At 45.9% G+C, this 16,782-nt stretch overlaps 1 protein-coding gene and 1 pseudogene across 1 annotated transcript; one reads left to right on the top strand and one right to left on the bottom strand.

Annotated features, from left to right (window-relative positions):
* Positions 1 to 2,890: 2,890 nt before the first annotated feature.
* LOC147293040 (receptor-like protein 2 pseudogene) lies at positions 2,891 to 5,191 on the top strand (annotated as a pseudogene).
* An 8,951-nt stretch (positions 5,192 to 14,142) lies between these two features.
* Positions 14,143 to 15,579, bottom strand: LOC147293039 (uncharacterized). The gene is made up of 2 exons (XM_086230994.1): positions 14,908 to 15,579; positions 14,143 to 14,823 (listed from the first exon to the last, which is right to left on the bottom strand). The coding sequence occupies exons 1-2, from the start codon at positions 15,310 to 15,312 to the stop codon at positions 14,143 to 14,145; spliced, it is 1,086 nt and encodes a 361-aa protein (XP_086087120.1). The 5' UTR covers positions 15,313 to 15,579.
* Positions 15,580 to 16,782: the final 1,203 nt, after the last annotated feature.

Below are 16,782 nucleotides of genomic sequence, written 5' to 3'. Positions count from 1 at the left end.
GAGTCCATTATATGATTAATTTCATAATCTGAACTATTTATTTTTTAAGTTTCACTTCAAAGATTATTATTACAAAAAATTAACCTAATTGAAAATTATTTTTTTCTGGTTGGGTAATTGAAAATAATTTAGTCATCTAATTTGGATCAAATAAATAAAAAAATATTGTTTTCGATAAATGCATATAAATAGTTATTATTATAATCAAATGTTTAAATGAATTTTGATTTTGAAAATTTTTACAAAGATATTTGAAGTAGGACTTAAAAAATGAGTGGTTCGAATTATAATATTACTCTTGTTGTGAGCCTAAAATGGTGGTTAGTTTCGTATTAATTTGCTAACTAGTTAGCTTTAATGTATTAATATATATATATATATAATATGGAATATGTGGTAGCCTGGTGTACGTTCCCACATAATGTTCGAGTTCATTGACTTGAAGTTGTTTAAGGGCCTGTTTGACATTATTTTTAGAATTGCCAAAAGTGCTTTTAAATTAGTAGAAGTGCTTTTGATAGTGTTTGACAAAAATAAATAAAAGCTCTTATGGGTTATAAAAGCGCTCTTAGGAAGCACTTTCAAGTGCTTTTGCCTGAATAACTTAGAATTTTTATAAAAATATGTTTGTGCTTCTTAGCAGAAGCGATTCTAATAAAAACGCTTTCAAGAAGCAGTGCCAAATGGGTTCAAACTTGCCTTTTTTTTAGGATTTATTATAGACTTCTAAATTCTAATCCACTTTTTAAATTTCTTAAAAAACTAACCAAAATTTGATGTGAATAGTCTTAAATGCCCTCAATTAAAATTCTAAAGGTTTTTACTCATCCTCTCCATCCTGGACTCTCCCCCTACACAAGACCACCAAGTCGCTGTAGGCATAGAGCCTCTGCAGGCACAAACCACGATTCCCCTTCAAGTCAAGCAGCCAACATCTTATCACTCATATATATCTCACCTAGTCCCATCCGCCACCACTCACCAACGCAACACTCCGGCCAACCAACATGCCACCAAGTCATCGCAACCCACTACGCTGCGAGCACACCCCACCCCTTCCAACACCAACCACCAAGCGAGCATATCCCAACTACAACCTAAGGTGAGCATAGATCAATAGATGTTATGTTGTCATCAATTAACGTCTGATTAGACAGTCACATCATCAATTAACCTTTAAATAGACAGTCAGACAGACGACAATAGTTAATTGTAAGTAAATTGAAATGTTAAGTACTAAATTAAAAAAATTGAAACTATATGATGCAAGTTGTGAAACACCCCAAACTTTAGAAGTGTAAATTGTAAATTATTAATTGCGTAAAAATATAAATTTTTTTTCTTTTCTTTTCAAGGACAATTGACAAGCACTAAACACAAAGTAGCCCACCCCACTAATTGAAATTGTTTTCTCATTTGAATCCGTTAACTTTTTTTTGTTCCTCAAAATTAGGTGTAGCTGTGTAGGTGAGAATGTGTAATTGGGCAAAAATATAAAAGGTTTTTTCATTTTATGTTTATTTTAAGGACAATTGACAAGCACTAAAGACAGAGCAGCCCACCCCACTAATTTAAATTCAAAGATAGCTTTTACCAATACAAGAAATTAAGGATATTGGTGCTGTAGAAGTGTAGAAAGGTTAAGCTTTGTGCAATTGCCTTTCATGTGGGCCAAGTACTTGGAAAAAATGACACTATTTTCCAATTTTCTAAGAAAAATTATTCGAAAGAAAACAACTTAAAACTGTTGGTATGACTCAACATTAAACAATAAAATGTCAACAAAACACATTTAATTGTAAATATTTGTCAAGATTCAAAATGTAGTTGTAATTAATAAGATAATTAGTTGATGACTTTGTGTATCAAACACATGTTATTTAATCCTCCTTTTGGAGAAGAATAAAACATCTGAAATAACTCAAACATTCTTTTAGCAAAAACTTGGATTGAATGACTGTTTCTGTTATGACGTGTCTGCTGCTGACTGATGCCATTGAAAAGCCGAAAATGAAATTTAGGAAAATTCTACAATATATTTATTGCATATTATACAACTACACCTTTGAGTTTTGACCCTTAGATACTAAGGGTTCAAATCTTCATCATTTCAAATTTGAAACTGCATGTAATTCAAGTCTACAAGCATGCAAGACCTATTTCTATGTATTATATATATATATATATGGATTAGTATGAATGCTATTTCTATGTGTTTGACAAAATACCTCAAAGAGAAGCTGATAGTGTACACGCCTGAGTTGAAATTTTTTTTTATATTTATTAATGGACCTGCCCAAGTTGGCCATCTCTCCAAATTTTCAAATCTCTCAAAGTCTACAGAAATTATTGGAATTTTGAATCAAGCCATTAAGGTCAGAGAAGTCATATATACTTCCAAACTTATTTCGGTGACGTTTGACTTATCTATGAATTTCCATATCTGATTATTTGATAATTGGTATTGTTGTTTTGGGTATTTGTAAAAGGGATACTTGTTTAAGTAAATAGTTGGGTGTTTGAATATTTGGAGGTTAACTATTGAATATTGAGTGCTTTACTTCTTTTTTTTAATCTTTTATCTGAGAGTGCTTTGCTTTTCTGACCAAATCAACTTTTTTTTTTTCTCTTTTATATTGAAATATTGAATGTTTTATCTTTGATTTTTTATTAGGTTTGAATGAGTAAGTAATAAGTTAGTATATTTTTATTGTTTGTTGAATATTAGGTATTGTTTTATGTCGATTGTCAAAGTTTTTTGTCGTTTAATCAAGCAATCATTTTCAAGTCAAAAAAAAAAAAAAAAATCCTTTTTCTTGCTCTGCATCCAGCTCTTTATAAACTTGTGATCAGCAATCTAAATTCTAAATCTAATATAAACATGGCACATCCACGAAGAAACATGCTGGTGCAGCCTGCAGATCACCTAATGGCACATGGCTTCTTTCTCATGATCATGATCTTATTTTCTTTCATCTTCTCCACAAATATTCATGCATATGAATGCAACCAAACCGAACGCAACTCTCTTCTGTCCTTTGCCCTCACTCTGTCTTCGCCTTCCTTAAATTGGACTACCATGAATTGTTGCAATTGGGATGGCATCACTTGTAATCAGGATGGTTGGGTCACACATTTACACTTACCTTCCAAAGGCCTCAAACTCAAAGCAGGTACTTTCCACTCATTCTCACTTTCAAATCTCACACATCTCACCCACTTGAATCTCTCCCACAATTCACTTTATGGTTCACTTGATCAAACTGGATTCTTCTCGTCCTTGAATCATCTTGAGATCCTTGATTTGAGCCATAACCTTCTTTCTGGAGAGCTACTGTTTTCTTTAACATCTAGTATTCGGACAGTGGATTTCTCCGCCAATCACTTCTATGGTGCAATTCCATCCTCATTTTTCCGACAAGCTAGGAATTTGACTAGTTTTAGTGTTAGCAACAATACCTTCTCAGGTTCTATCCCAACCTCTATTTGTCTCCACTCTTCTCCTTTGATTAGGCTATTGGATTTTTCCATCAATAACTTCAATGGCAGTATCTCTAGTGGACTAGGTGAGTGTTCCAAACTCCAAGTTTTTCGTGCTGGTCACAATAACCTCTCAGGAATACTTCCAGAAGATATGTATAATGCTACCAAACTTGAAGAAATTGCATTACCTGATAATTCGATCTACGGAGCCATTAATGATAGAGTTGTCAACTTCACCAACCTCGCAATCCTTGACCTCTACTATAATCAATTGAGTGGTGTGCTCCCTCTCCATTTTGGGAAGCTCTCTAAGTTGAAATTCTTGCTCCTTCATTTCAATAATCTAGAAGGTTCTTTGCCCCCATCTTTGATGAATTGCACAAACCTTGAAGAAATACATCTGGGAAACAACTACTTGGAAGGCAATATCTCCACCCTTAATTTCTCCAAACTTGGTCAACTTACTAAACTTGACCTAATTAAAAATAACTTCACTGGTATGTTTCCAATAAGCCTTTACTCATGCAAGTTCCTCAAAGCAATTCGACTGAGTCATAACGATCTCGAGGGACAAATACAACCTAATATTCTTTCATTGAAATCTTTGTCCTTTCTCTCACTTGTTTCAAACAGACTAACTAATGTCACAGGAGCACTGAAGATATTAATGGGTTGCAAAAGTCTTGTATTCCTAGCATGTGGTTCAAATTTTGTTGGGGAGAAAATGCCAACAACTAATGATATTGGCATGGTTGATTATGATGGGTTCAAAAATCTTCAAGCTTTGGATTTGAGTTATTGTGAGCTCACTGGTGAAATACCTATATGGTTACATAAGCTCAAGAAGCTTGAGATCTTGAATCTGGGTCATAATAGAATCACAGGGTCACTTCCTAGTTGGTTGGGGAATCTTCCAAGGCTCTTTTCTATAAGCTTGACATCCAACTTAATTTCTGGTGAATTTCCAAAGGAACTTTGCAGACTGCCCATGTTGGCATCTAAACAAAATGCAGCTCAAGTAGATCATAATTATCTTGAATTGCCGATCTTCGGCAAGTTTGGTGAAAGACTTAGACAGTTCAATTTTTTGTCTCAGTTGGCACCATCCATATACCTAGACAACAATAGCATCAGTGGCAACATACCTACCGAGATCGGCCAATTGCAGTTTCTCCATGGGTTGAATCTTGCCTCCAACCACTTCTCCGGTAGCATTCCAGACCAAATATCTAACCTCAAAAACTTGGAGGATTTGGATCTCTCCATGAATCAATTGTCGGGGACAATTCCAGCATCAGTGGCAAGTCTTAATTTCTTGTCTTATTTCAATGTCTCATATAATAATCTTGAAGGACCAATACCAACAAGCAGTCAGCTCCAAGGCTTGAATGCCTCTCTATTTGAAGGGAATCCAAAACTTTGTGGTGACCCACTTCCAAATGAGTGTCGATCAACTTCTACTGGCGTTGATGCAGATACTAAGAATATTAGCCAAGATGTAAACAGTGCGCATCGGATTCCATGGTCTTATATTTCTGTTGCACTTGGATTCATTACAGGATTTTGGGGAGTCGTCGTTGGTCCTTTGATGCTCAAGAAGACATGGAGATATGCATATTTCCAATTCCTAGATAAAGTACAAGATAGGCTCTATATCATGATAGCGGTGCCTATGACCAGGATGAAGAGAAGGCTATATAGATCGTAATCTATATTTTATATTTTCAGTGTTTTTTTTTTTTGGCTGAAATAAAGCATATCTTGTTCTCATATATAATACTGTCTTTCTTCTTTTTCTTTTCTGACTATTCTTCATCTTAAATCAAACTAGCAAAAGCATATTTAAATGAATCTAACAAAGTAACAAAGTCTAATAATTCATCTCTATCTTGTTAACAATTTTATGAAAATCGGTTGCTTCGACTATAGGTAAGCCAAGTTGTGTATAAATTGTAAATCCAATCACCCATATATCCTTAATTATCAAAAGAACCCATTTCCATTCAGGAATTGAAATCTACCTCTCATAAGCTCACAGTATTATCAAAAGGAAAGCATAAGCATAAAAATTCGATTATAATTAAAAAAAAATAGCAAAGGTAAATTAACAAGTAATTAGTTAACAACCTCCAGGCTATATTGGGCCACTGCTCTGCTGTCTATATTGGGCTATAAGTGGATGAGTTATATGTCAGTTGGGGCAAGAAGTTCCTAGAGGATAACAAGATGTTAGGCGGTTTCAGTTTGGCTTCTCTTTGAAATAGCCATTTTGGCATGAGTGCTGTGTGCTGATGTCTTTATGTCTCTATTAGACGTTGGTTGGTTTTGGTGTAATGGTCAGGCAACTCTTTAGATTAGGATTATGCTGTATTGTTTGGAGTGGGCTTCTTGTCCACTGATTGTGGTTTTACTTTAATTTTTTTTCTTTATTTAATGATATTTTTTAAATGGAAGTAATTGATGACCTTAAACAAGGGCAGATTAATTACTTGGACTGTCAACAATTTTGATTACCTAATATATATGTCAACAATTTTGCCCATGAACATGTGCCTAAGACTATCAACTTAGGTATTAAAGATTCTATATGAACATGTGCCTAATATGTTAACCATTTCACCCATGAATTAGATAAAACTGAATATTATGGCAAAGTGTATGGTCTAATTCCCATTTTTTCCTATCTTTGTAACTTGGGGTGTGCATAGTAGTCATGCAGTAATCCCAAGTAATTTTGAAAGTTGTTGAGAATTTTTGTAATATTGGTATGTATCCTTCTTTTTCTTAGGTGGGAAGCTGCTCAAATTCCAAAAGTGAGGGTAACCAAGCTTGATAGAAGTAAAATTAAGAGTGAGCAGAGTGCTTATATGCCCAAGATTCCTGAGATTGCCAAGTGTCCAGAACAATATATTGCTGCCACTAAAACACCGGGAGGATGCATTTCTTGCTGAATTTTCACAGCTAAGGCTGGTATGTTCTCCTCCTGATTTTACTTTGTGCTCTTCCCATTGTAGAAAATTGGTTTAAAAAGTTGGTCAGCTTTTGCTTGTCTTTGTGCTTCTCATGACAGCAGATGCCCGCATCTCTTATATGATCTAAATGATGCAATATCTGACAGCATGGAAATTTTTTTCCTCCTTTTTTTTTGGCATGCAATTGTCCAAATACTTTCTGAAAATTTCTCTTTTTTCCATCACATGATGTTCTTGTTTTCTCATAGACTCAGTTGAGGGAATAAAGTTCATTAGAAAATGTGGTGGGAGTTTTTGGGGAATTCATTATAAGGACGTCTGTAGATTTTGTTATAGAGTCGAGACAATTTTTATTGAGTAGTACTAGTATTATAGGCACCAATTATTATCCCAATTTTATAAATTTCAACTGATGATGTGGCAACTTTTCATTTATTTAATTTTGAGTTCACTCTGGACCTCATTTATTTACCGCAAGTAAGAAACTGTCATGTCATCTACCATATAAATTGGTAATTAAAAGTTTGGTTAATTCTAGATGCCTATAGTATTATTGGTTTTTATTTCTCTTTCATGTGTTTTTTCTTTGGAAAGAATGTGGGTAAGGTAAATGCATCATAAAGCTAAAGAAAGGTAGCCATTTTTCGCAATACCTTTTTCTTTTCCAAAATTAAAATCCTTTTTTCCTAGAAGTAATTATAGGAATTAACTTGAGCCCCAAACCCAAACCTTACATGAATCAAAGTTCCAGTGATCCCCCTTCATTGTTGGTGATATTAAGAATGGACTCTGTGGCTCAAGTGTCGATGTTGAGAAAACGCATAAACGCAATAGAGGGTATGAGCACTCTGTCAAGGAATGAATGTCTGGCTATTTGCGCTGTGTGCAGTAGTTGATACTCCTTGTTTGTGGGAAAACCCACACCAACCCAAACAAGCAATCACGGTTCGGCACGTGGCTGGTCAACGCCTACCTCGGAGTTGACTCTCAGTGGTCAAACTTTGACCTCCACATCAGCACTCCCTTTGCCAGCTCGGACCGGTCTCCGTGCCGGGCCCTCCATGTTCGGTCCGAGCCGAACCGATGATCTTCCAAGGAATCGAGTGTCCATCTTCCCACGATCATCCCGGTTCGGCTCGGCTCGGCACAGGAGATGGTCTCCTTTCGAGTTCTGGCGTCGACCAGTTAGGGCTCTGAAAGACCCCCAATCTATGGGACCGGCTCGGCCTGGAATCCCATGTCCGATCCGACCACACATGGACTTCGTATCTCCGCATAAGAACATGTGTTCGTATCGGCTCGGCTCGGCTCTCCGCCGCCATTCCCGAGAAGGTCACACCGGGATGAACCGCCACACTTAAATGCACCTGACACATTCTTCTGACAGATAGAATATCAGGCCTGCATTCATGAATGCTGGAGCAGTTTGCCTGAACCTTCCAACCTTACATTTAATGAAGCATTCAATGCAACATTAAATGCTGGGGAAGTAAGCAGCTGAGCATGCAACTAGGTCTGGCCAGGTGCGTGGATCTCTGGCAACCATTCATCCACATGCAGGTAACTTATTCATTAAGTCGTCCTTTTCCTATATAAGACACCACATATGCACAAAATGAGGCATCTAGCAATCCACCAATATACACGCAAAAACACTTGCATTCCCATCCAGAAAAGAGCCTACCCAACTTGCTGAGAATAACCCAGAACATTTGCCTTGTTCTTCCCATTCTCCCAAGTTCTTCCTTTGTTCTTCCTCACCCACCATCAAACACCACCACTGATTTCATCATCGGAGTGTGTTTGGCTGGTACCACACCGGTCCATCTCCTTTGATCTTGTTTTTGTCTGCAGGAAGACCTCAACCAGCATCCATTTCATCATCCAGCGAAGCACCTGATCAGCCAGATCAGCTTATCTAAGTTGTTGCATCTACCTTACGAGAATTTGCATCAACAGATTGGCGCCGTCTGTGGGAAGATCGACTTCAGCCGTTGTGCTCATCACTGCAAGCGCTAAGCTCTTCCTTCAAACAAGTCATCATGGCTACCGTCTATCGGGACAGCAGCTCTTCCTCAGGAGCATCTCAGAATGATGAACAACATCAGCCTGAGACGCCTGAGAAGACGAGGGGAGCACAACTCCCCAGGACATCAAAGTCCAAAGGTCCCTCAAAAATCCGAGCTGCTCACAAACTCCTTAAGGAGAGTCAGCGACACCTGGCCGCTGAAAATGCACTCCTGAAGCAGAATAATGAGCTGCTCGCAAAACAAGCCGAGCTGGCCGGGGAACTTGCACGCCATCGTGCTCAGCTCGAGAACAGTGGGGGATCGGGTTTCCGATCGCGCCGGACCCGAACCGAGCAGGAGGTCCTTTCACCGTCTCCTTCTCGGCAAAGCATTCCTGCCGAGCCGAACGACCAGACCGATCGGCAGGACTCTGATTACGTCTTCCCGGGCTTCGAGGACATGCCCCCGGCCGAACAGGCCGAATGCCTAAACGCCCACCGTCTCCTTCGGCAAAAGCAGGCGGCCTTCGGAAAACGTCTCCCCGGGAATTCGGGGGGAGACCGGGTCGATCCGAATGCAAACCAGCGACCGCCGATCCGAACCAGATTGGGGGCCAACAGTCCAACCGGCTCAGCCGAAACCAGGGGCCCGATTCGGAATAGACTCGGCCCTATCACCAGCCAGGATCCTTCCCCATCAGGAGCGCACTCGGGGAGACGATCAGTGAGCGACCGACTGGGATCTACCATGATCATGTCGGATCGACAACCGGCGAGCGAGAGGCTCACTCGTCAGCCGGTGAGTGAGAGACTCGGCAACCAGGCCGAGTGCTCAGGGGAAAATGTGGCCGAGCCGACCCCGCCCAATGTGGAAAATCTTGTTCGGACTTTGGTCCAGGACCAAATCCGAAGCGTCCACGACCGGCTCGGCCATGTCGAAATCTCCAGGGGATACACTGGTAGGGCCGACCACGGAGAGGAACTCCCCCTCCCGTACACCAGCAGAATCATGGATGCTGAGGTCTCCCGCGACACCAAGCCCCCCAAGATGGATCAGTATGACGGGACCAAGAACCCCTACGACCATCTTGACAGCTTCAGATACGCCATGGAGGCCCGCCAGGCATCTGAAGCCACGAAGTGCAGAATCTTCCCTTCGACCTTGAAGGGCTCGGCTCGGGGTTGGTTCCGAACCCTCCAACCGAACTCCATCGACTCCTTCTCCGACCTCCGGAGGGCCTTCCTGGCGAGATATCGGGTTGTATCCGAACGACTCTACAACTTGAACGATATGTCGCTCATTAAGCAGCAGGAATGGGAGAGCCTCAAGGCCTATCTGATCCGCTTCAACATCGAATATACGAAGTGCGACGATTGCGACGATAGGTCGGCTAAGAATGCCCTCATGCAAGGTCTGCACGCCGGGGGACTCCGCTCCCACCTAATGAGGAATCCTCCCTCCACTTACGATGAGCTTTCTGCCGAAGCCACTAAGTGGGCACGAGCTGAGGAGTGGGATGCTCAGGTGGAGGCCCTGAATCCCAGGCCGACCTCGACCAAGAGAAAGGAGGGAGAGGTTGCACCTCCCAAACCCCAGGTCCAATCCAAGAAGACCAGGACCGAGGAGCCACGCCAACTTCTGGGCAAGGGACCCAAATTTGTCCAGTATACGGAGTACACTCCCCTCAACGCCGGTCTGGAGGCGATCTACTCCAAGGTCAAAGACCAACTCCCGGCTGCCAGGGAGATCAAGGGACCTCCCCCAGACAAAATCAGGGAGGGCGTCTTCTGCAAATACCACTCCAATCATGGTCACGTCACGGGTGATTGCTACGCCCTCCGCGACGGGATTGAGACTCTTGCCCGGGCGGGTAAGATCAATCAATTCCTGGCCGGTGGGCCTAGGGTACCCAAAGCCGCGCCGAAGAAGCCCACCAATACCATCGACGTCCGGGATGCTGCCATCGGATCGATCGGGGGGGGACCAACCTTCGTGGGGAGTTCGAACCGATCCCAGAAGGAGTATGTCAGACAGGCGGCTCAAGCTCACGAGTCCCTGTCAATCCAGGCAGGTCAGCCCAGCACTTCCAAAAGACAGCGGAAGGACTGGGCACCTGTCACCTTTGAGCCAAACGAGGCAAACGAGATCATCTTCCCCCACTATGATCCGGTCGTCATAGTGGCTGAGGTGGCCGGGACAACCATCGCGCGCTCCTTCGTCGATGGAGGAAGCTCAGTCAACATCCTCTACCACTCTGCGTTCGCGCAGATGGGCATCGGCGAGGATAAGCTGGAGACCGATACACCTGCCTTGGTCGGGTTCGGGGGAGAAGTGGTTCAGCCCCTCGGACACATCTACCTTCCCCTTTCGCTCGGGAAGGGGCCGATCAAGAAGACCTGCATGACGTACTTCATTGTCGTCAAGCGGCCGTCAGCCTACAACATCATTCTGGGCAGACCGGCTCTGGTCGACCTTGACTGCATCGTCCATTACGCCAACCTCCTCATCAAATGTCCGGTGGGCGACGACTGCATCGTCATTCAGGGAGATCAGTGCTCGGCTCGGTCTTGCTACGCCGCTTCGATCAAGCAGAAGGGTCAGCTGCCGAACTCGCAGGAGCTTGACTCCATCGCCGATTCGGGCAGGTGGCCGAGGGCGGAGACATTCGACTTCACTTCCGAGCCGAGCTCAGATTCTCGACCCCTTCCCGCCGAGGCTTGGGAGGAAGTGCCGATCTCTGACGAGACACCGGATCGGCTCGTCCGAGTGGGGACTCAGATCAGCCCCGAGCAGCGCTCCGCCATAATTGACTTCCTCCGTGCCAACGCGGAAGTGTTCGCCTGGTCTTACGATGACATGCCAGGCATATCATCTGACGTGATCACCCACAGGCTGACCATTGACCCGGGATGCAAACCGGTCCGTCAGAAGAGGAGGTCATACGATCCGGTCCGATACGCCGCCATGGCTGAAGAGGTGACCAAGTTGCAAAACAACGGGTTCATCCGGGAGGTCAACTACCTCGACTGGCTTGCCAACGTGGTCATGGTGAAAAAGAACAACGGGAAGTGGAGGATGTGCGTGGACTTCACCGATCTGAACAGGGCTTGTCCCAAGGATAGTTTTCCCTTGCCCAGAATAGATCAGCTCGTCGATGCAACAGCTGGACATCAGCTCCTCAGCTTCATGGACGCATACTCTGGATACAACCAGATCCTGATGCACAAGTCCGACCAGGAGGGCACATCTTTCATAACGGATCGCGGCATGTACTGTTACAAGGTCATGCCCTTCGGCCTCAAGAACGCCGGAGCCACCTACCAAAGGCTGGTCAACCACATGTTCAGATCTTCCATCGGCAAATCCGTAGAGGTTTACGTGGATGACATGCTGGTCAAAAGCATCAAGGCGGACGATCACGTCAAGGACCTCTCAGACATGTTCGGAGTCCTGAAGGAGTATCAGATGCGGCTGAACCCAGCCAAATGTGTCTTTGGGGTTCGGTCAGGAAAGTTCCTGGGCTACCTGGTCAGCCAACGGGGGATTGAAGCCAATCCGGAGAAGATCCAGGCTTTGATCAACATGAAGTCCCCAAGGACACGCAAGGAAATCCAGAGTCTGACTGGAAGAGTCGCCGCCCTGAACCGGTTCATCTCGAAGTCCACTGACCGGTGCCTCCCTTTCTTCAAAGCCTTAAGGGGAGCAGGGAAGAGCATAGAATGGACCCCCCAATGCGAGCAGGCCTTTCAAGATCTGAAAAGGCACATGGGGGAGCCTCCCATATTATCCAAACCGGAGGAAGGTGAAGAACTTTTCCTCTACCTTTCTGTTTCAGACTCGGCTCTCAGCTCGGTCCTGGTGAGAGAGGTCGGCGGTGTACAACACCCCGTCTTCTACACGAGCCGAGCCCTCGCCGATGCCGAGACCAGGTATCCAAAATTCGAGAAGATGGCTCTCGCCCTGGTCAGCTCTGCTCGGAAACTGAGACCCTACTTCCAGGCTCATTCCATCGTTGTCTTGACGGATCAGCCGCTCAGACAAATCCTAGCAAAACCCGAGACTTCAGGTCGGCTCATCAAGTGGTCAATCGAGCTCGGCGAGTTTGACATCATCTACCGTCCCAGGACGGCCATTAAAGGTCAGGCCATGTCGGACTTCATCTGTGAGTCGACCACCTCGATGGAAGATCCACCGCGCGCCGACGCTGTCGTCCCGGTCGAAATGGGGACTCCTTCATTCCGGACCGGCACGTACAATCCCGAGACCAATGACACCGGACTTCGGCTCGGCCTAGACATGATCGAGGAGAGGCGAACCGATGCCAACCTCTGCCGAGCCGCTTACCAACAGAGGGTAGCCAAATACTACAATCAAAGGGTCAGACCCAGAAGCTTCGGATTGGGCAATCTCGTCATGAAAAAGAATCCCCTTGCCATCAAGGAGAGCTCATTCGATCCGAACTGGACCGGACCATATAGAATCACGGGAATAGTCAAGCCCGGTACTTACAACTTGGCCACTCTGGCTGGTAAGCCTCTCAAGCATAGCTGGAACGCTGAACACTTGAAGACTTATTACCAGTAAAAATGTAGTTAGGATCGGGGACTGTCCGACCTAACACCCATTCCAATCAATGAAAAGATGAACACATTTCTACTCATTTTTCTTCTTATTTTTCGAAGCAAACACTGGGGACTCTACTCCTATACACTTCCAACAAAGAGGAAAGATCTAAGTGTTTTCTTCGAAAAAATAGTAAACCCATGTGCCGAGCCGAAGTGCCATTTTCGGCCCGACGCTCGGTGCATTACAGACTCATCAGGTCTATAAACTCATGTGTCGAGCGGGCGCGCCATTTCCGGCCCGATGCTCGGCATATTACAGACTCATCAGGTCTATAAACTCATGTGTCGAGCTGGCGCGCCATTTCCGGCCCGATGCTCGGCATATTACAGACTCATCAGGTCTATAAACTCATGTGTCGAGCTGGCGCGCCATTTCCGGCCCGATGCTCGGCATATTACAGACTCATCAGGTCTATAAACTCCCGTGCCGAGCTAGCGCGCCACTTTCGGCCCAATGCTCGGCATGGTACAGACTTATCAGGTCTATAAAAATCCCTGTCTGAGCCGAAGTGACTTCCTACAGTCCTAACGTTCAACAGGATATTTCTAAAAGAAAAATATACACTCCAACCAAAACTTTCATCGTGCATGCCGAGCCGATCTGAAAGTAGGTTTGAATATTTTTCTCAAACAACTGCATTCCTAAATATCTCAATGGGTATGCCGAGCCCATCCGAGATGACTAGGGTCTTTAAATTTTTACTTATCTTGGTTATGCTTATCAAGCTGATCCGAAGACAAGTTCTAATTTATCATTACCATTCATTTTCATCGCGATCGGCATGCCGAGCCGATCTAATTTATCATTACCATTGATTTTTATTATGTTTTTCACTTTTATCTTTTTCTTGTCCATGTGTTATTAGTTTTGTCTTTTAGCTTAATTTCCGAGCCGAACTGACAGCAACTTGTATCATATAAAGAAAATACTGATAAATAAATAACATAAAACCAAATACAAATTGTTCCAAAAACAATTAAACCCGAGCCACACTTCGGCTCGGGAACAAAAAACAAAAACAAGACAACATAAAAGTTAAACAAAATCAGCTATCATGCAGATCGCTCGGCAGGGCCCTCTTGGATCGGCTCGGTAGACTCCTCAGGCGTCTCCTCGCCGAGCTGCACCACTTCAACCCCGCCGATCTGCATCTCATCATTAGGATCGGATTCGGGGACTGGGGGAATCGGGTTCGGCTCGTGTGCAGGCAGTGGAGGATCTTCCAGAGTCGGCTCGACTTCGGCGCGGACTTGGCGATCGGAAGGAGGAAGCTCATCCTGTTGACTTCCCTGGGTGTCTTCATCGTCATCGGACTCGCCAAGGAATGAGACATCCCAGTCCGGCCTCTTCGATTTGATCGCCTCCAAGAGCTCCTGATACCCATCAAAATGGGCATCAGCCAGTGCCTGGACGCTTGGAATCCCAGCTCGACGCCGAGACTCAGCCGCCCTTCCTTCGGCCTCCTCAACATCTCGCTGGAGCTGATCAGCAAGTTGCCCCAGGTCGGCTACCTTCTGCTCCGAGGACGCAAGCTCCTTCCCGAGCCGAGCGACCTCTTCCTCCCTCCTGGCCAGCCTGGACTGCAGACCCTCCGACCGTTCACGCTCGGCATTGACCGTCCGTTCGGCCTCGGCCAGCTTCTCTTTTAGCTCCAGGATTCGTGCCCGAAACCTCTCCAGTTTCGCCTCGGCATCGACGGCGGCCTTGGCAGCTTCGAACTGCCTCATGGCGAGCTGCAAAAAAAAAAAAAAAAAAAAAAAATTCATTACTAATCCGAGCCGAGCGAATTGACGAAATCCGAAGTAAAAGAGACTTACCAACATGGCCTGGCGGGATGCGATCAGAGCCTGGTGGCTGAAGCCCGGCTCGCCATGATCGGCCCACAGCCCCTCCTGCACCCTCGCGGTCATCACGCGCTTAAGGCCCGTGACGAACGGCTCGAGGTCGGGGTCTACCTCCACCGCCTTCAGGGGCGCCGAACCAGACGCTCCGGCACCGGAACCGCCGGGCTCGGCTCGAGCCCTCTTCTCCACCGGGGCCTCGGCCTGGGGAGCCTTCCTCTTCTCTGCCTGCCGAACCGGTCTCGGCGCAGGAGATCTAGGCTGAGCGGCCGCTGGGGCAGGAGCCTGGACCGGCTCGGCAGGGGGCCGCCCCGCTGCTTTCTTCTGGACACTCCGAGCCGCCCTCCTCCTAAGGCGAGTCTCCAGTTCGGTGGGCGCCATTCCCCTTTCGGCTCTAGGATTCCACCTGGGCACAAACCAGGAGATCCCGCTCAGTCTGATCTGGGTTTCCCCGAGCAGAAACTTGGTTGACAAGTACTCTGCTGGTGAGTCCCTGATCGCGGCGATCTGGTCCTTGAGCTCGCCTCGGAGCTTGTACTTGCCCCAGCTGACTGCAAAAGCGAAACCAAAAAGAGTTAGGAAAAATACAATTATCACAAGACATATGCAAATTGTCCTCGGACCGGCCCCAAATTCCCAATGCCCACCTGGAATTCTAAAAGCTCTGGGGACCCGAGCCGAGGTGATTCTGTTCGGATCGGCGAACTCCCAATCCCCAGAGACAAAGAAGTATCTTTTCTTCCATGTCTTCTGGGAGGGGGGATTCCCACCGAAGAGTGGCCCGGAGTACGCCTGGAGGTTGTAGAATCCGAGCTCGCTCTGCTTCGACCTCAGCGCGTAATTGCAGAACAGGATATCCTTGTGTGGCACACACTTGTGCACTTTGTGCCACAAGATGTGCATGGACAGGATGATCCTGTATACGTTCGGGTTCAGCTGGTGCGGCGCCGCGCCGATCGTCGCGAGCCAGTCCTGCAGGAAGGTGTGCAGGGGAAGCCGAACCCCATTCTCAAACATCTCCGGGTACATGGTCACCCATCCTATCGGGGGTCGGCTCGGCTTCTCCCCCTCGGTCGGCAACCTCATCAGCACGGAGTCAGGGACTGAGTACCTATTCCTCAAGTCCCTGAGATGGTATTCGGTCATCTCGTTGGGGATCTGATCGGCCTTCCATGCCAGTTCCTCATAGAAGTCCGGGTCGACCGGACTCCCCGTCACTCCCTGAGCCGAGGTCGACGCCTCGTGACCCCTATCCCTTTCATCCGAGCCTGAAGTGAGTCTGCTCGGGATAATGGCGATCGGCTCGACGTCGAGAGGCTCTTCGTCGCCTCCTTCGGCCGTCCCTTGTTCCCAATCGGAACTCAATATCTCGGGGTTTTCTTGGTCCCCTCGGGCTCGGCGCTCTCCACCTGGATTGCGATTCAGTGCCGAGCCGGCCTCGTCCAATTCTTCGGACAAGCCGTCCCAACTCGCCTCACCCGCAGGTGGGCTTCGGCTCGGCTCGGCCTCTTCCGCAGGTGGGCTTCGGCTCATCTCGGCCTCACTGTCTCCTTCAAACGCCTCCCCAGAGCCGAGCCGATCACTCGAGTCGGATCCAGACATCACTAACAGTTTCTCTTTTTCTCTCTCTTGCTTTTTGGATCAAAAGATGCCCTTTTTCAAGAACACCAAGAACACACACCCAGAACACCCGAAATGCAAAAAACTCAGAAAGGAGGAGAATCACTTACTGGTTTTCCTCCGCCCAAAGTTTCCGCCCCAAACACCCTCGGAACCACCTCGCCTACCGCCGTACGTGGTCGGATTCGAGATCGGACAACTTCGAAGACGATGGTGAGAGAAAGAGATTTG

The sequence above is a fragment of the Dryas octopetala genome, chromosome 2 (genome assembly GCF_963921425.1).
Source record: "Dryas octopetala chromosome 2, drDryOcto1.1, whole genome shotgun sequence".
Taxonomy (NCBI): domain Eukaryota; kingdom Viridiplantae; phylum Streptophyta; class Magnoliopsida; order Rosales; family Rosaceae; genus Dryas; species Dryas octopetala.
Note: the sequence above shows the minus strand (reverse complement) of the source record. Positions and strands in the feature narration are given on the sequence as shown.

What these genes read in the sequence shown, in the direction of transcription:
- LOC147293039 (XM_086230994.1), bottom strand. Translation starts at nt 15,312, where the DNA reads ATGGCGCCCACCGAACTGGAGACTCGCCTTAGGAGGAGGGCGGCTCGG. An exon ending in CATCCCGCCAGGCCATGTTG is followed by an intron (nt 14,824 to 14,907) that starts GTAAGTCTCTTT and finishes TTTTTTTTGCAG; the next exon opens with CTCGCCATGAGGCAGTTCGA.